At 30.4% G+C, this 21,427-nt stretch overlaps 1 protein-coding gene across 1 annotated transcript in view; it reads right to left on the bottom strand.

Annotated features, from left to right (window-relative positions):
• Positions 1 to 21,427, bottom strand: part of LOC143193385 (lachesin) — a 362,619-nt gene that overhangs the window by 26,228 nt on the left and 314,964 nt on the right. The window contains exon 7 of the mRNA XM_076399566.1: positions 19,985 to 20,104. Coding sequence (XP_076255681.1) covers positions 19,985 to 20,104 — 120 coding nt within the window. The remainder of the gene's footprint in view (positions 1 to 19,984; positions 20,105 to 21,427) is intronic.

A 21,427-nucleotide genomic window follows, 5' to 3' on the forward strand; every position in this document is an offset into this window, starting at 1 on the left:
TAATGAACAGGAAAACCTCTATTTTAATGTGCTAATGTATCATGGGGCAGTAAGATAACTTGCAGTAGCATGCTTTCGAATCTTTCTATGATATTACTATTGCTTTGCTTGGTATATGTATTTCAAGACTTGTTGGTAAAATAAAAGCTGACATAAAATTTAAAAAAAATATACTGCCTATTTGGTGTTAATTTTATAAATACATACTAATTGTTTTTTTTTATAAATTGAAAGTGTTATTATTATTATTATTATCTGTTAGAAATCTCTAGCTTTTTTAGTATTTAATTTTTAGTTTTGAGAAACATATTTTCGTTTGTTTTTGTTTCTAACCAGACCGTGCATGGGCTAAAATAACTAATAAATATAATGGTAGGATTTACAGATTTTTCCAGGGAAATAAAAAACTTTATCAGAGGAAAAACTAGTCCAGAAGACAAAAGAGAACTTGATCTAGAAAGAAGCTAAGAACGTACTAAAATAAAATTAACAAAAAACTTTCAATGTTTTTTTATTATGAATATCTTATTATATTAAGTATTTGTTGGTTGATCGGATTTGTCATAAATTTTTAATGAGAATTAAAAGTATTTTACTATTTTAACTAATTTCGGTCTATATTATCAGTTTTCAAAATTCGCTTCCATTAATTTTATTGCAGCTGTTCTACAACTTAAATCTTCTGGTATACGTCGAGAGAATGTCGATGAAGGCAGATACATATTTTAAATCGTGTTTGATCGAGCGAAATTAATACCGCCATTGACAGCCAAGTCGCATGTGATGGGCTGCACCAGCTTCCAGAAATCATTTATCAGACCACAAACGTCTGTAATAGATCGAGTTAGTAACGACATTTTTTTATTTATTTATTTATAGATTAACGTACATCAGTTTTAATAAATTATCAAAATGTTTTGTAACATTTTAAAATTAAAATTCGATAATTTTTAATATGTAATATATAGTATCGGTATAAGTTTATTGTTATTGTACGAATAAGCTGGAGATTGAAACCACTAGTTAATGCGGTTACTAAATTAAATAATAGCGATTGAATACAAAAAATGAATTGACAGATTAAAATGAAATTTTGATTACGTTCTTATGATATATAAAACTCTGAAAGCGTCTGGTGTTGAGGACCACATGATGCTCTGCGACTTTAACGAAGGACGTAATCGTGTTGTATAGGTTGTTGAGTTCTAAAGTTGCTCACCAAAGTTTATTAAGAAATTGAGGTGAAATAATAAATAAAAAAAAATTGAGTTCCAAATAACAGGTGGGGCAAAAGTCCTGCTACCATTTTGATTAGGCGCTATCTTGGTTATGTCACGTCTAGCTCAGTTCTGCTTTAACCATTGTGTTGTGTAGATCTAAAAATTTTATTAAGCATAAATATGCGCCAGAAGCACGAGGAGAAATAGTGACAATATTTATTAAAAATAATCGTTCTATTATTGTCACTCAGCGGAAATTGCGTCAAAGTTATCCTAATCGTCCAGTGCCTCACAAAACTACAAATTATCTTTTACAGACAAATTTTCGACAGTACGGTAGGACAGCAGACAGGCTTCGTTCTGGAAGACAACAGACGTCTCGTAGCGCGGAAAGTGTGGCTCTGGTGCCCGATAATGTTACAGAATATCCAGAAACATTAATTCGAAGACGTGGTTCGCAGTTACACATTTCTGTATGCAGTTTAAGATGAATTTTGGAAACTGATTTGAAAATGTTCCTGTACAAAATTCAATTAATCCAAAAATACAGCTACATACAGAACATACAGCTCGTTCAACAATTCAATTATTGAATGACGTTTTTACACCAACACTAATTTATTAAAGTGGCGATTTAACTTGGCCAGATTCAACATCTTAAAGACCAAGTAAACTTTTCCTGAACACCAAACTTACTTATCTTTTCTTTGAGCAAAGTTACAGGTATATTAAAATGGTAGCGGGACTTTTACCCCACGTTGTACCTTCTTAAAATTATTTATCAGTTGATAGTTTTTGGAGTAAAATTAAAATGCTTACCTATTCAACCTTATTTAATAAAGAGATCGCCAACGAATAAAAAATGAAACAAAAGTAAAACTGAATAAAATATTATTTTGTTCCAGTAAATGAATGTATTCCACAGAGCCGTAATATTTGTCTTCGTTAAAAAATATCGGAAAGTTGCATAGCTCCAAAAATATCCACAACGCTAGAAATTAAAACTTCACCAATCAATCATTTATAATTTGGTTTCGAAAATGTGCCCGTTATTTTAACAAAGGCAGGTTCGTAAAAGACGAAGACATTTTTTACACATTTTTTAAATATAAATATTGACTAATGTATGACTTTTGTAAAAAAAAATTGACAGTAATCGATGAGTTTACATCGGCTACACTCTTTTAATAAGATGATTGATGCATTGAAATGTGAAATAATATTTTATCTTTCGTTAATTTGATTATTTTTAATTGTTTTGTTTGTTGTTAACTGTTTAAAAAGCTAGCGATTCTTTAACAATTGGTTATAGTTGGTTGTAGTTAATGCGAGTTTATTGAACATCCTAATATTTAAATTATAATTAAACATATGTTAGGAGAAATTTACAATCATGATGGTCGACCTTATTATAATAAATTTTTTGTATATTTTCGAATACTTTTTAAAATACAGTAGCTATTCTTTTCACGAAAATCGTTTTCTTCTAAATTATTTTTTCAACTGTTACAAGAGACACATCAAATGGGGATAAATCTGGCGAATAAGCTGGAGATTGAAACAATTAGTTAATTCGGTTACTAAATTAAATAATAGCGATTGAATACAAAATATGAATTGATAGATTAAAATAAAATTTTAACTACATTCTTATGATAAATAAAACTTTGAAAGCGTCTGGTGTTCAGGACCACATGATGCTCTGCGACTTTAACGAAGAACGTAATCGTGTTGTATAGGTTGTTGAGTTCTAAAGTTGCTCACCAAGTTTTATTAAGAAATTGAGGTGAAATAATAAACAAAAAAAATATTGAGTTCCAAATAACAGGTGGAGCAAAAGTCCTGCTACCATAATATGTTAGGAGAAATTTACAATCATGATGGTCGACCTTTGACATATCGGATCAATCAGTTTTGTTTTGTAACTAAGCTATTTCGTAGTACATCTTGTTTTAAATGTCATTTTGTTTTCTCTGAATGCTATATTTTTTCAGGCTCAAAGATATTACATTACAAGAACATAAAACGTACTTTTTCGGAAATTAAATTTGTTTTGATCGATTCAAAGGGAAAAGCTCTAGAAGGTCGAATATTGTTAGAAATTTGTAGTACACCTACTTCATTGATAAATTGAGTCGGATATTTATAGAATTATTTGACTGTAGACTGGTTTATTTTTTGTAAAAGTGGGATTTTGATGTAAAATTGTCTGATGCCGTACAGTATATTATTTCATGATTTCAACAGAAGTTTTTAACACAAAGAAGAGAAGTGTTAAATATTTGTGGAAATAAAGTTTTTATAATATAATTGAACAGTTTAGGCAAGTGGTAATATATCCTCAGAATGAAATTAAAATAGAGGCTATATTCGGAAAATGAAAGCAAGAAGTAAATAGAATTTGGTAAAATATTGTAATCGCTATAATTATATTTGCAAATATAGATAAATTGCAAAATAGATAAGTTGTGGCAGGCTGAAGGACGCCAAGATGTAGGAGATGTAGGAGAGAAGAGTTCTTGAAGTTTAAGTCGTCTAAGGGAGAAATGGTAGTGGTCCATTTAAGGACGCTTGGTGGATAAATATGTGAAAGAAATATTTTTCAATATAGTGTATAATTAATATGTAAAACGGGTAAAAGGTTACGCTAAGTATTTGAGAATACGATAAAAATTGGCATGGTGAATATAATAATATTGTAAAACACGAAAGAAGAAATCGAAAGAAGGAAAACGACTACCTGTCAGGGTTATCTTTATATTCGATACATTTGTTTGTAGAATGAAGAATGTAGAGAAATATTGAGATATAAGTTTTGATCCCAAAACTATTCACAGGTAAAGATTTATTTCCACGTTGGGGGTTATATAAACAAACAAAACTGTTGCTTTTTTAAAAATTAATATGTTTTTGTAGATAAGCACTTAAATAGTAAAACAACGGTTCAAAATAAAAATGTAAAAAGCTTACAGTGGTTGCTTATGGAGCGTATTATAGACACTTATTAATAAGGTTGGGGACTATCGGCTGAAAACAGTCGATAGTCGTAAACAGTCGAGACAGTCGATAGTAATTACTTCAGTCAAATGCACGGTTCGACCGTTTTTTTCATTTCATGATTTCGAAAGGATCGAAATCTTAGAGATAAGTTTATCTACATGTTCTAAACCAATGTATATGTGTTTCGAGTATTTTCGTCATTAATAATAAATCTGACATAAATAAATTTTACGCTAACAAATACCAGACAAAAATACACTAGATGTCTAAACTAATTTCGACTGACATGATTATTATAGATTTGTAATCATATAAGCGATTTTATATTAACATATCTATATCCATCTAGTATTCAAAGAGTGTAATATACTGCAATATTTCTTTCTTTCTTAGTAGAGCATTATCAAAAATGAATTCAATAACAGTTTTTCCCTTTCGGACTTCTTAAGTTAGCATGTACCATCAAAAAGACAATGATATATTAGCAAATAGTTTGTAGCAATAAATAAAAACTATTTTATTATCTAACATGACAAGAGACAAATTATCCAAGAAGAAAGAATCGTAATCCCTCACATTTTTACTATCTATATATTATTTTGTCGTGTCTCCGAAATCAGTTTTGCTCTTGACACTCCTCACCATTAACATCGTCACAGTGGCTTAACGACTACAATTCGCGATTTAACACGACAGAGACATCAGCGAAAACAACTAGAGGCGAATACATATTTCAGACCGCATCGTATCGGCCGGAACTCCTTCAGCGGCACCGGCTCGCTCGCCCGCAGACGACGACGGACTTCCAAAAATCATTCGTCAGGACATAAACGCCCGGACTGGAGGCTGCTGCAGTTTCACTGACGCTCGGCCTTTTTTAAATTTTGTTATCGCTCCAAACAAATGGCTCTCCGTCTGAGGCCGTTAGTCAGATTCGAATGTCGCTGACACCGAATAAGAACTCAAATTATGTTTTGGTTTTACGGAATGGAGAGTCGTCGAATTTACGTTATGCATTTGGCTGATTTTAAACGTTGGAATGAATTATGTTGTCACATTATAATACTTTACACTTCGATTCCATTATTTTGATCTTCACTAGGGATTTATTAGTAAGGTTATCTTTGTTATTGAAACTGTAGGAAGGAAAATCGTATGTGATGGGCTGCACCTGCTTGCAGAAATCATTTATCAGACTATAAACGTCTGTAATTGATCCAGTGTAAAGTACGAGTCATGAAGATACATTACTACACAACATTTCCAGATCTGGCGCATGTGCACTCTCCTGAATAAACTTCTCTATAGAATAAACTATAGAAAAGAATAAACAATATAGTCTTCCTTTTCTAATGGCGGTTCATTCTTTTCAAGGCGGTACGGTCAATCAGATCAAAACAACAACAAAATCTAGAATATTTAGATTTTGTGGTACATTAATAATTAAATTGTTATGTTATTCTTGGTGGTCTAATATACATTGGTTTTAAAATATCGAAGAACAAGGGTAACTGCAGAATGTTAGGTTAATTTTTTAAAAGTTACAAAATCCCAACAGCATCAGTTTTGTTTATAGTGGGAATTTTAGCTGCCAAATTTGCACATAAACACATCATTTTCAACGAAATCGAATAGGCATCAACATATACCAAAATATAATGATAATAGGAACAGAGAAGAAAATGATTCTTGTTGTGTTAGAAGTAGTCAAGTCATCAAGAATAGCAGCAAAAATTGTAGTAATAATTAGACATTTATTTTAAACATAATATATTTTAGTAAACTTGGAATTTTGTTTTATATGTAAAATGTAGCTAGAATTTATTGGGAGTAAACGTCGAAGCATGTGAAATTCGGAGAGAAGAAGAAATTAGACAGCATTTTGCTAAGATGTAATTAACAGTGTACAGTGATACTCTGAAATAATAAAAGTAGACCTGGATCAAGAAAACAAAATATAAAATTATTAACGATACCCTAATGATCTAATGACAAACTAGGTTAATAAATTGTTGTTTTGTAAAAATACTGATGTATTGACTGAGATATATTATCTTTAAAATACAATAATCCTTTCATTTTAGGCTAGGAAATGTACAATATTCAGATAGTCAATTCATTAATGGGGCTTGTGGATCAAGAATTGTAGCGATAAGATTTTATAGAATTTTAGGAAAATTTTACTGCTTTTATATATAATGGTGGCTTTTTTGTTCGGTTTTAACTATGTTGGCTATCTTTGATCTAAATGTATTTATATATGGTGTTTTTATAAAAATATAATGGCTGGCTATATATATATATATATATATATATATATATATATATATTTCTTTATTTATTTATTTATATTATATATATATATTATTTATATTATTATTATATTTATATTATTTCGTTTTATTCAATACTTTTTAAATAAAATGTGTTATTTCCAAAATTCTCATTTTTATTTACTTCCTGAATCTATTTACCTGCTTAATATATTCGACATTATATCTAATAATCACGATAAAAAATAAGTAAATAAAGGTGTGTGTGTAAATAATAAATAAAGATATTGTTTTAAAATTAAATGGAGCCAATATGCGCATGTGCCAAATCCGGAGATGTTGTGGATTAATGTATCCTCAAGTCATGGAAATAACGCGACCAGTGGAATAACCTACAGTCGGTAGGCTACCCACTCACACTAACGTTATCGTTATTATTCATTTGGGCTGCACCATCGTGGTCTGCGAGCTCCTTTAAATACCCATGCGAAACTACGCTATCCTCGAGTTTGATCAAACGTCTAAAACAAGGGCGATATTTAAATGGACATTTCGCTGCATTTAATCCAGCGCCGTATGGCCCGTATCGGATTTTACGCGACTTTTGGCCAGTTAATAATAACAATATTAATAACTAGGACTATGGAAGTGGTGTTTAAATTAATTAATGTGAAGAATTTTTAAAAATATTCGTACGAAGAAAAGTAGGAATATAAAGGAAATGATCGACCATTACCATATGTTATTATTAAGAGATCTGGTGCAAGTAGAGGGAAAAGTAGAATTTAATAGAGACATTTATTTAAAAATGACTGCGTTTGTACACGTAATAAAAAATTCGTTGTACTACTTACTTTACTTTTTGGTGGTGATAAAGTTTGGACGGTTATTTCCGTTCGGGTCACCGATCTAGAACACTTTGTTTGACAACAGTTGTTTTGTGACAACAGTTTGAAAATAAAAAGACATGATTCTAAATCTAAATTCCATCTTCATAACTGTATGAATTTGCAATACTAGGGTCAATTAATATTATGACTCAATTAAATTCTGCGTATTGGATAAATTTACAGATACATAATGAAAATATGTCAATGATTATATTAAGATATGTTTTATCAAAATGTGGACGTATAAATTTTTCGGCTGAACTAGATGCAATTCTAAGTGAGCACCTTATTGGAGTGACTTATTGGACGCTTTTACTTATCGACAATCATAGTTAGAAAGAATCATATCAGCAGGATTTGAACCTGTGACTATCGCAACAATATGATAATCGTCCCATCGTCCCAAGCCGATGTACTCAATATGCCTTTTTATTAAAAAACAAAAAATAACAATTTCCAACACCCTGTATAACTTATTTGTCATCACAGGAATAACTCGAGCGCTAGTAAATAGAATTTCAAGTTGAACCCTCCACCAAATTAATATTCAATGCTCCTGTAAATACGTGATCAATGACTTTTTAACGAAACTTTATAAATCTCACAGACAGATTTTTAATGGAAGATCAATTATAAGAATTACGGAGCCGATGCCGCGCTCCGACCACCCCCGAAAGATTAACAAACAAGCGGGGCTCGCTTTTCAGCGAGTCAACTTTATTTAGTCACAATCAATCACTATCGGAGGATTATATATGAAAAATTTAAAGTGTTTAGTTCACGCAAATCCACGTTATGAATGATGATTAATAGATTCGTTGAAATATGAAGAATATCGGACATTGTTTGTTAGGAAAGTAAACTCAAGAAGAACAATGATAAGGAAAAATAAAAAAGTAGAAATAAGTTTATTGAAATTTAATAAATATAGTATCTTATAGGTACTAATATAAATTTATGTAAGTATAAAGATGGTATATATACTTAATTGTATATTGTGGTACTTTATTTGTTACCTATATACATTAAAAATGAAAAAAACAAACCAAACTTTCATTTTCGGCAACCACTGTGAGAGGGGTCCGTTCGGTAAAAGCTTATTGTAGATTAGATATATATTTTGAGATTCCTTGGTATAGATCTGGAGAATACGGTGGATGAGAAAACAATTCGAAGCCCAATTGATGGATTTTTGCTATCATTTTCACTGACTTGTGACACGGTGCATTGTCTTGGTGAAGCAGCATTTTCTTTTTCTTCAAATGCGCCCGTTTTTCGGCGATTTCGTCCTTCAAACGGTCCAATAACGCTATGTAATAGTCGCTGTTGATGGTCCTTCCCTTTTCAAGGCAGTCAATGAAAATTAGTCCTTACGCATCCCAAAATAATTAATTATTAATGTTTTCGTTGGTAACAACCTCTTTTGGGCGTCCACTGCGTTCGCAACGTCACCACGTCTGAACTTAACATACCAATCCTTGATCGTTGATTTTCCTGAGGCAATGTCCGGAAACTTAGCATCAAGCCAAGTTTTTGTTTCAACTGTATTTTTCCCTTCAAAAAGCAATATTTTATCAACAAGTTTTATACACACGATTTAATTATATTAGCGCCATCTATATATCAGGTCAGGGTCTTTTCAATTGACCTGTTATATTATTTATTTGAAAATTAATGTAGATTATCAAAAGCTCGTATTTTTAAAGGATTACTGTTTTTTTACACGTATGTATAAATTAATAATAAATTGTATTAAATGTTGCTTACAAACTAAAAAGAAAAGAATAATTAAAAAGATCCCAACACTACATCTTCAGTATGACGATACAGAAAATGAAATTATGAATAGAATAAAGAAAACTGTTTCAATATTATAAAATAAGAACTTGACAAATACTGAAACAGAAAGTTTTTTGATACACTATTACGGGATATTTCAACCAATCATTATTTTTTTTATCATATATTATAATAATCTAGTAAATAGACACTAATAAACTATTTATTTTTATTTTTATTTTAATAGACACTTTGGGGTTAACATATTTTGACTCATAACTTTACTTATAACTTTCTTGTACTAGATCAAATGGTTTTACTCTTTTTAATCTTCTGACTAACTCATCATTATCTAAGAGCTGGAGAACCTCAATATTGGTGTGTTGATAGAGCCTATGTTCATGTCTTTCGTCCTTAATAACATGATCGTTTCTACCATCAGGTCCCTAAATAGATTGTCACTACGAATATACCATGGAGCTTCAAAAATACCTCGCAGTACCTTATTTTGAAAACATTCTATGATAATTTTACTATTCCAGATTTGAACAGCATAAGTTCACGGTGGTTTCAAGACACGTTGGTAAAACAAAAGCTTATTATATAGTGCTGAAAATGTATCCAATAACCAGTAAATTTTTTGTAGTTTAGCTTGAGTTTGACATTCAAGGCCATTAAAGCTTATGCATGGTTATTTGAATGTATTTCCTTACGGGTACTACTTATTGATTTATATATGTTAGATTATGATTGACTATTTTGTTGATGAAATCAATATGCACTGATTTATTTTAACTAATTTTGGTGTGCCATTTTTATGTCCAAGTTCTGCCTAATGAACTGGTTCCAATACAATTCCCTGTGGGTATTTTTCCAATTCAGCATCTTCTTGTCTGGCTTTAAAATATAGGTGAGTTATATATGACGGTGTTTTTCGAATATCGCTCAGGGAGAAGCATTTGAATATTGTATTTTAAACGCTAATTGTAATCTTTAACCAAAGCTTGAGCAACATCTAAAAATATCGCAGAACTAGTTTTATTTTCTTCTAGATATTTTTCAATGATATTGGTGATACTGTGAACCTGATCAATAGTAGAATGTTGTTTTCTGAAATTAAATTAAGATTATTTTTCTCATTAATTGGTTTTATCCATTTCAATGGTAGTTTTTCAAATAATTTGGTCATCATCGGGAATAGCGATATTGGTATTCATTCAATAATAATTCGACACCTAATTCTGATTTACGGTCTGAGAATATTTTATCCAGTGATCAATTGTAATCTTCTAGAAAGGAATTCGTAATATTTTACGATTTCGTAACGACACGTTCACAATAAATGCGCGAGAGTGCTTTATTTCCTTCGTTCAGTTATCATAAATTTCAAATCCTTATCGTGGCATGGGGTCTTAATTTGACTGACAGGTGGCGTTAATACAAACGCATTCGACAATTTTAACAAACGTCCCCGAAATGAAAAAGGCTCGCCGCTCCATCGCCGCAAAAAAACGACGAACCAAGTCAAACGCACCAGTGTGGCGGTGTAAACATTTTAATTAAATCATGTCAACTTCTTTTACGAGGTTGCCGGAGAAAAGGCCACAAAAATCTTGCCGGCTTTAAACGTCCTATTGAATTTTTGAGCACGCTTGCCGAGCTTAAGTGCCGTTATAAAAAGGTTTGACATCACCTGAGCCGTTCCTGGCTTTCTTTTTTCGGGCCGTTGTCTACGCGACACTTAATGCACTATTTACGGAATGTATGAGACCGGAGTTTAAGTGAGTTTTATCATCTATTAGGCGTGCGTTTTTACGATGCACTTTAAATAATAAAAATAGACGAATAAAGTGGTCAAGCGCGAGTGTACATCTTGCAACACTGTACGTAATTTGTGTTCTATATTTGCTCTAGCTATATTAGGTATGATATAAAAATATATTAGTTTATTTGAAGTGTATAGTGTATATAGTCTATTCAAAGATTTTCTGTACATACTGTCGCAATCTGTAAATTCGTTTTAGAATCTGTTAATATTGACTTTCTCATTTTATTCTAGTTAAAAAAAGACACAATGCTGTCTAATTAGTTCGAACACATAAACGACTGATCCTGTCAAAGTCGTCCGGTTGCCAGACGTATGCAAAATTCTTGAAAGCAATAGTGATAAGAGTTTAAATTCAAACCTATAAACTATTGAGGCTGTAAAATTTACTGTAGTTTTTAGATGTACTATGATGCTAAAATAAATTGCATTTCATAACATTTTTGTTCAATTATTTAATTTAGATTAAAATTTTGTTGTATGACAAAGCCAAACTGAACTAAAACTCAGAGTTGATGCGGCAACATTGCGACGTTTTGATGTCACAGATTTATATGACGTATATACAAAATAATTTTGAACAGACCATAAATAAGCTTTAGAGTATTACTTCAGTAAAAGGAGCCATTTAATAACAAAATATAAGGAAATATAGCTTCCCTTTTAGAAAACTATCACAGAGACCCGGTGGTGACACCATATACGTTTAACAACTTTTTCGGGTAATGATAATTAAGCGAATTTATACATATTTTATATATTCGTTCAATAATTAATGTATTCATTATTTATCTGGTCAAAATAGCGATGGTTATCGTTGAAATCAATTCAACTAACTTTAAATTGTTGGAACCAAATCTTATATTTGAGATATTAATGGGTGTTTTTGTGTATTTGATGGGCTTTTGACGTTAGTTTCGAACTACTGAACTTAATTTACTGATTGATATACAGGCAAGTACTTAGAGCTATTTTAAAACAATATAAGTGTGGTGCCTATTTAACTTTTGTTATTATTTTTAAATAAGTATTATGAATAAACTTAAAAGCCCCTTTATTTAATGCCAATCTACCAATTAGCTATACACAATACGAACAGTTTTTAGCTAGTGCATGTATTATCATATTATCTGTGGCCAATTTTATTATTAAATAATAAATCTGTTATTTTAATTGTTTTATTCTGTTTTTTTTAATCTGTTAGTTTTACAAAAAAATAATATAGAGGTAAAAATACCATAAAATACAGTAGAATTAATCTATTACTCTTATAAATGACTTAATGTGACACTTAAGTCTTACTAATATAACAGTTAGGCATTCTTAAGTAGATATTTCACGAATTCTGGAAGATGTGACTCAATGTTCTTCTGTTGTAAATTATGTACAACATTATATGCTCCTAAAAATAATTAATGTATCTTCCTCGTAAATTATATTTATTCATTTGATAGAGTTAATAAACGAAAACCAAAATATATAATAATTATCGTCTTCTGTTGTGGAATGTAAGAGTCTTACTTGCAAAGGCGCCCAATAAGTCTCAAAATATATTCTTTTTTATTTATTAAATATGCAACAGCTAAAAGGAGGTCTTCTCTCTGGTTTACTAAGAGACGTAGAAGTTCTTGTTAATAAACTACGTTTAAAAACATGTTATTGTATATTTTATTATAGCCTTTTGGTCTAAAATTGGATGGTATTATCAAATTCTTAATGATTTTTATCATGGGATTGTAATTAAGACGTTCTTACTTATTTAGCCCATAAATAGCTTTTTTTTAGAAAATATCTTTATTAACAGAATACTAATTAGATTTAGTTTAAAATCGAACTTCTATCTCTCAGTCGAAATAATTTTATTCTGTCGATTGACTACCAACAGAATTGGCTGAAAATTACGTCGACTTTGCTGAATTAAAAGGGAGACAACAATAGGAAAGAAAACAGAATGCACAAAATAGTTTAGTTCCGTAAATCCTCATTAAGACACCTTTTCTGACGCCGGCGGCTCTGTCGCTTTTGTTTCGTCCGCTTCATACTGCTCTATATGAAATGAAATTGCTTCAAGGTGTTTAACTATATTTGAGAAATTCAGTTGCTCCGACCGTCTGCGTCATTCAAACTCTAACAAATGAGCAGCCAACCGCACATTTAGACCTGTCACTAACTTTGGTAATTAAACAGAAACAATCAGCAAACCGCAGTTAAAATATCAGAACAGAGATAATACGTACGAGAATGGTAATAATCAGTTGCTACTGCATTTTCTTGGGGTCTTTATTTATCAAGTTACATAACTTAATTAATAACTGCGTTAATTAGAAGTTCGTGAGTAACACTACAACATTTTATTGCTTTATTATAATTAATATATAATACTAGCGATCAACCAATTCGACCACAACGTACTAAATTAATAATGTTTCTCCCATAATAGACCAAATGGACTAATTTACAACGGATTTGTTACTAAAACTAATTTTTAAACCATTTTCAATATCATATTAGAACAGTATATGATATATAACATTAATTATAATAAATGTCTGTATATTAAAACATTAAAAAATATATAAACTATATCAAGAACTAACACTAATTTCAATTAACTTTCAATAACCAACAATAAAAAAGTATTAATAAGTGTAAATGAAAGAGAAAAAACATAATAAACATAACATAACACGCCAGTAAAAGTTAAACAAAAAGGAGCTTACACTACAATAAAAGAAGTTAAAGCAGGTGTATCACAAGGAAGTGTACTGGGGCCAATGCTTTATCTAATCTACACTTGTGATATACCACAAATGGAGAATATTACGATGGCTATACTAAGATTATAGCTGTCGGAGGCAATGAAGTGAAGAAGCCATACGAAAATTACAACAAGCAAGTGACAATAGAAATAATTGGACACAAGCTTTGAAAATAAAAATTAACGATAATAAATCTGTGCATGTGGAGTTTACCTACAATCAGACTGTACAGGTACCAATAACATTAAATAATACTACCACAAATAATGATGATGTGTAATATAATATTTTTATAAAAAGATAATGACTGGATATATTTATTATATGTTTATTATTTCGTTTTATTGAATACTCTTAATACTCAAAAATCATGATAAAAAAAAGTAAGTTAAGCTGTATGAACGCATGTGCCAAATCCGGAGATATTTGTGGAGTAATGTATCCTACTGGATATAGCACTTTTTAATTAGCACTTTTGTACAAATGGATGCAGTATTACTTCTCTGACACACAGTTTCCAAATGCTGAAGAAGTGCAAATATATGCCGATTACTGAATTCTAATCAGATAGGAAAAACTTTTAGTTGATGGAAAATATTTTGATTAGCGTGTATTATATAAAAATTTTCAACAAATGTCCTTTTAAGGTAAAAAGAGATGAGAAAAAATGCAAGCACCTAATATTATATTGGATGTCAACCATTCTTTTTATATTTATGTTAAATTTTGTGAAAAATTGATAAAATTTAACTTACGCACATAATAACAATAACTTTAGGTATAGTTTAAGCTATCTCTAATGTTTTCGTTCACCATATTGACTTTTAACATGTAAACTATACAAAAAATAACTTCAAAATGTATATCGAACGGAGTTGATATGAAAAGTAATCAAAACTTCCCTTAATATTCCGTTAAAAGTCTATTAATGGACCTATGATCTAATAAAAATATCCGCGTTATTGGATCCTGCACTGTGGAAAGTTTTCCGATACTGAGAAACTTTGTGTGTAATGTCTTCCTTAACTTAATTCCTGGTTCGAATTTAATTTTCGAATATTCTTATGGCCAATCTAATCTGAATTTTTATAGATAATTTATAAAATTGATTGATCATTTATAGTAATGTAGTATCATAACAACGTAAACATACGTTTATGTAGACTATTTCAGTTTTGATGCTTTTATTTATTTTCTTTCAATTTTAACATCCCAAGTGAGGGATGACTTTTATATCTCCGTATCGGAATACGTATGTGTTATTACCTGGTAGTTATGGATGCAGTATTACTTCTCGGACACACAGAGTTTCCAAATGCTGAAGAAGTGCGAATATATGCCGATGGCTGAATTCGAACCAGATAGGAAAAACTTGTAGTTGATGGAAAATACTTTGGTTAGCGTGTATTATACCAAAATTTTCAATAAATGCCCTTTTAAAGTAAAAAGAGATGAGAAAAATGCAAGCACCTAATATTATATTGGATGTCAACCATTTCTTTTTATATTTGTGTTAAATTTTGTGAAAAATTAATAAAAATTAACTTACACATATAATAACAGCAACTTTAGGTATAGTTTAAGCTATCTCTAATGTTTTCGTTCACCATATTGACTTTTAACATGTAAACTATTCAAAAAATACTTCAAAATATATATCGAACGGAGTTGATATGAAAAGTAATCAAAACTTCCCGTAATATTTCGTTAAAAGTCTATTAATGGACCTATGATCTTATAAAAATATCCGCGTTATTGGATCCTGCACTGTGGAAAGTTTTCCGATACTAAGAAGCTTTGTGTGTAATGTCTTCCTTAACATGATTTCTGGTTCGAATTTAATTTTCGAATATTCTTATGGCCAATCTAATCTGAATTTTTATAGATAATTTATAAAATTGATTGATCATTTGTAGTAATGTAGTATCATAACAATGTAAACATATGCTTATGTAGACTATTTTAGTTTTGATGCTTTTATTTATTTTCTTTCAATTTTAACATCACAAATGAAGGACGACTTTTATATCTCCGTATCGGAATACGTTAGTGTTATTACCTGGTAGTTAATCTTTGAAGTCCCGAAATTTAAAAGGCAACCTTCTTACTGTAACTGAGAAATTACTTTACCAAATTAATGCTTATCTAAAATAAGTCTTAAATTTAGTAATTTTAACACTGATAAAACATATTTTTCTAGTGATCCTTAATACATTGTGAAATAATATAATTTTAAACATTACTTATGTAGAAACTTAGTAGAAAGAAGGTTTCTATTATTTTATATTTTATTTATTTATGGTTAATGGAAAAAACCTGGTCTTTTACTACTATTATATTATAAATATTTTCTACCACTTGAGAAACTTACTGTTAAGGAAGTAAAACAAACATTACACGAAGAAATTAACTTTAAAAAGCTCCTGGTTTTGACCTAGTAACTGGAAACATCTTAAAAGAGCTGCCTGGAAAGTGTATAAAATTAATAACATTCATATTCAATGCCATGTTAAGGCTTAATTACTTTCCTAGCACTTGGAATGTGGCTCAAATCATTATGATTCTTAAACCTGGGAAAAAATTAGAACCTAAAAACGTCCCCTCTTATCGTCCTATAAGCCTGTTACCTGAGATCTCTAAACTATTCGAAAAGTTATATATTAAGAGACTCAAAAAACACAAACAAAACTTAAACCTTCGACAAGGTGTGGCACACTGGACTGCATGTTAAATTGAAAAAGTTTTTGCCCCATACGCACTTTCAACTGCTAAAATCGTACATCACAGACAGACATTCTATTGTCAAACAGGGTGACGAATACACTAACCTATACCCAATATATTTGGGTGTTCCGCAGGATAGTGCTCTTGGCCCATAGTTATATCCATTGTATATATAGCTGACCTACCGACCTCAAGAAACATTACTTTTGCAACATATGCTGACGATACAGTGGTTTAATCATCAGACGAGGATCCAATACCAGCCAGAAGAAACCTCCAACTTTATCTTAATAAAGTCGAATTGTGGTTGAAAACGTGGCGTATCAAAGCAAATGAGACAAAAACTACCGATGTGGCATTCACCCTTTGTAGAAGAACATGTCCCTCAGTAAAATAGAATAATCCTGAACTTCCAACGTTAAATATCTGGAAATGCATTTCGATCGACGTTTAACATTGAAAAAATATACAGTTACAAAACGCATACAGCTTGGGCTTAAACTAAATCAATTGTACTGGCTGATAGGGCGTAAATCTAAACTATCATTAGATAGTACATGTCAGGTTGGTTATTTTACATAACTAAAATCATATAATAATATTTATTGCCCACGGGCAGATTGTAGACGTTTTAGGATATCAATAAAACAAAATAGATATTTTTTTATTAACTGTACTAAGCTAAATAGGAATTATGAACATATGCATGTTTAATACTTGAAATGCAAAACATTCAATAAACAGACAATTTAAATTTCAATCCGTGTTCAACACGAAATTAAAATAATACCTAATGCTGCCAATTTAGCGAAAATAATTTTAGCAATAGGGTTTAATATCAAATAAAAAACCACGCATATTTATGAGTATTTATATTTATAGTTAATTAGTTGAAATAGAAGCCAGCGAAATATAATACCAATAAATTAGTATTGATATGCAAGACTTCTCAGGAATATAGAAAATGGAAAGCTTATACTAAAAATGTAATCTACCGAATATTCACATATATAACGACAATTAAACGAATATTGCTATAACTAGTTCTTTGAGGATGTTTACATATTGCTATTGGATTTGGAGAAATATAGAAAATATTGATTTATTTGCTGAAAATATGAAAAAAATATCGATATACCTATATTATTGCTTAAGATCTAATTTTGGTTTATACATAAGTCCGTTCTCCTTTCCATTTGTTGTTTTAAATGGACAACTAGTTGGAGTTTCTGGACTGAAATTAAAACTACAAGTATACAAAGTTACAGGTTCCAGTTTTTGGTAGACTAGTTGGGGTGGGAGTGATTTGTTAAGTTTTATTTTTATAGCGCCTTAACTGGAAAATAATTGTAGCAATATTACGCAGAGAAGATCTTTCTATTCTACTATATAATATAACGAAAGTACGCCTCATTTGTTGATATCATCACTTTTACCGTTTCTTTTAACTTTTTCGTTTCTATCTCCTATTTCTTACAATTTTAACAGAATCCCGAAATATAAAAGGCAACTGTGTTTTTCATAATGAAAAGCAAACTATATAAGTTAGGACTATTTGATAGATAAAATAAATTAGAGCTAATTAATATCATAAAAGACATCAACAAAATAGAGTTTATTTGGGTTTGGAAATCCCTAAAGCAATTATTCAAATCAACTTATAGTATTTTAATCGAAATCGTAATGTATGCCGTAAGTTCGTCATGAATTTTAAGATTTAAATTGCCCCAGGCAATATTATGACGATATACCTTTAGTTAAACTTCCGTCAACTTCTATTTGTTCCTAACTAAATTCATTATTCAAATGTATGCCATTTCTAGAGTGTGGTTTGGTGCACATTTACACATATCAGAACCGGTTGCAATTAACTGGGGCACATTGCCTGGATATCATCCGGTTCAGGTTTTCGAATGAACTGTTTATTATCCTAGATCACTAAAATTACGCTTCAGACTTGGTAATTATATAGAGGTAAAATTGTATTAGTAAAATTACTCGAGTTATGTGCTTATCTGTGCTTTGTGGACATGTAATCTAGGTTTTTTTTAAAATTGGTTATTGTTAAAAGTAGTGGTAGCAATGTTGGCGCAGTGGTCGAGGCGACAGGACGGTCCTCCTACTCTTGCGATAGTCGCGGGCTCGAATACTGCTGGGGCATGGTTGTAAATTTATGTCTGTGATTGTTTATAACATACTTGTGATTCTCCATAAGATAACAGTGTAAAATCTGACAACGAAAATTATCTCAATCACGCCAGTAACCAGGCTGGATAAGACTGGATGTCAGTAAACTTAATGCCGAGGACCGTCTTACCATCACGTTAAGCAATGGTTCAGCCTAGGTAAACCCTAGTTAGTATAAAAGAGACTTTAAAATATAAGAAAAAATATTTTAGCAAATTGGCTTCCTGAGAAAATCAGTAGAGGCTATTCATGAACTTTTTGAATTTTGTTCAGTTTATTTAAAAGTGGTAACGAAGAATTATGTACTGAGGAACGTAAGAAGTGTGTTGAAAGCTTCATGCGTTCTTCTGAGGACTAAATAAATTGACATATTTTTAATTTTTGTGCAATATTTTAAAATATTGGCTCTTAGTTAAACTTGTTAAATTATACCTACAGTAATATATTAATATTATATTAATGTCAATGTTATTCTAATTTTGAGGTACTAGAGTACTTGGAAATCAGAGGGGAAACGATTAAATTAGTTTCTTCTTCGATATACCTGATTTCCACGAGATTTTGCATTTAATTGGTCTAAAACACAATCTGTATGTATTGTTTTTCTTATATAAAAGTGTTTTACGAATAAAATTGCTTTTGAATTTTAACGAATCTGTCGTTAAAACTTTCTTGGTCGGTTTCTAAACACTAACCTGCTTGAGAGCTGAAGAATCGGTTCAACATTACGCTTTAGATTTTTGTTTTCATTCGAAATTAATGGTAGTAGGTTGCAGACTTAAGTCTGTTCTATCACCATGGATATAAAACAAATAGAATAATCATAATCATTTTTACCCTTTTTTGTAGTCCCATATAATATGCTTTTGTTTAACAGTTTGTTGACTTGCTTTAAAATAGATTAAATTAAATAACGAATGATGAAATATTGATTATGATGCTTATGGAGATGCAATTTTAAAATGGCCTTTCTATTCCCCATTTGACGAATTACACTAGATATCATATATACCAAAGTATTCCGATTTAACTGATGAATACTCCAAATTGTTCCAATACTTCAAATATATATATATATATATATATATATATATATATATATATTGATTGATATATTGATTTGCTCTACAAATTCAATCAAAGGTAGTGTTTTGTTTCATCTGATTTTCAAAAATTATTCATTATCATCAAACATGGGTTTTATAATATTTGTTTATAATTATTAATTACAAAAACGTGGATAACTTTACTAATCACATATATTACAAAACTGTTTAAAGTTATTTAGTAATAATAAAATAGATATAAATATATAATATTTACTCACCAGTATCTCGTACCCAATAGTTGATTGATTTTGGAAAGGCTTCCACATAACACTCCAATGTTACATCGGTACCCAGAGGTGCACCAACTAGTTGATTAGGTACATGGATGACTGGATGAACTGAAAAATATATTTAATTGTTTCAATATAAATTTTTTTAACTTAATTACAAATATTTCAGAACAATGTATTCTGTAATACGCATTATTGCTACTAGATATAACACTTTGTTGGCAAACTGAAAAGAGCAAAGAAGAGTGTAAAGAACCGAATTATAGCTTGTTATTGGATTTAATATGGTAAACTGATATTAACAAAAATACGTGATAGATATACAGTCTATTCAGTAGTGAACTCACGTCATTAATATGTGCCTGTCGCAAATTGTAAATTCGTTTTAGAGCCTGACAATATTTTTCTTTTCATTTTATTCTCAGCCTGCCTGCAAGTCGTCCGGTTGTCAAACGTCTGCAAAATTCTTCGAAAAATTAATTATAATAACTACAGGTTATAAACCACAAATACCGATTTTTTTCTTTTTACGTTACAGAAAGCAGTATTGGTTATTCTGTGGTTATAAACCGGCAAACGTTATCTGAACGCTTTGCTTGTTTTGATAAAGTTGCTGCGGTTTTCTTTGAAACTATTTTTAGCCTATTGCAGCTGAACTGAATATTACTATCAGCCACTGAAATACTTAAACAATTAACTAAATATAATCTTATATTCACCGAAAAGACACCGTCCTTTTACTAAGGGACGATGAATCAAAATCAGCTTGATGTTAGCTCTATGAGAGATCAAATATGTAACGTGTATAAAAACAGTGAGTAGTTTTTTGAACATAAACTTAATTTAATACAATTATTTCACAGGAAACTGTTAATCTGAAAAATACCCATAGTAATCTTAAAGATACACAGGGGATCTTTGAGGGATGTAGATCATCATTTCATAGACTGTTAGAACAAACTAAGGAGAAACAACACAACGAGACTACCCTAACCTATAAATTGTTATAACTGTATAATTAATTATGTTGTAAAGTGTACCTTAGATGTACTGTAAAGTTAAAATAAATTTATAACAATATTTTTTAATTTAATATTATAATTTTTATTTAACAGTTTAACTATTTTATTCATATTTGAATTTTGTTGTATGCCAAAGCCAAAATGAACTAAAACTCACAGTTGATGCGGCAATATTGCGACGATTTGACGTTATTTATTCAGATGACGTGAGTTCACTGTTGTTTTGAATAAACTATGTATTTTTATGCGCAATATATTAATTTTTGACCATATTGATTAGTCAGTGGATTTTTTTGCTTGGCGAAGGCTTTGAACTATAAATCTAGAATGTGAATTACGTTTTAAAATGAAGTCTAGTGATTAGCGAGTTGCTGAGTTGATTTGATATGCTTAATATGCGCCAGATTGT

The sequence above is a fragment of the Rhynchophorus ferrugineus genome, unplaced genomic scaffold (assembly GCF_030347505.1).
Source record: "Rhynchophorus ferrugineus isolate W39M unplaced genomic scaffold, kcgeb_rfMv2 rfM3, whole genome shotgun sequence".
In the NCBI taxonomy this organism is placed as follows: Eukaryota; Metazoa; Arthropoda; class Insecta; order Coleoptera; family Curculionidae; genus Rhynchophorus; species Rhynchophorus ferrugineus.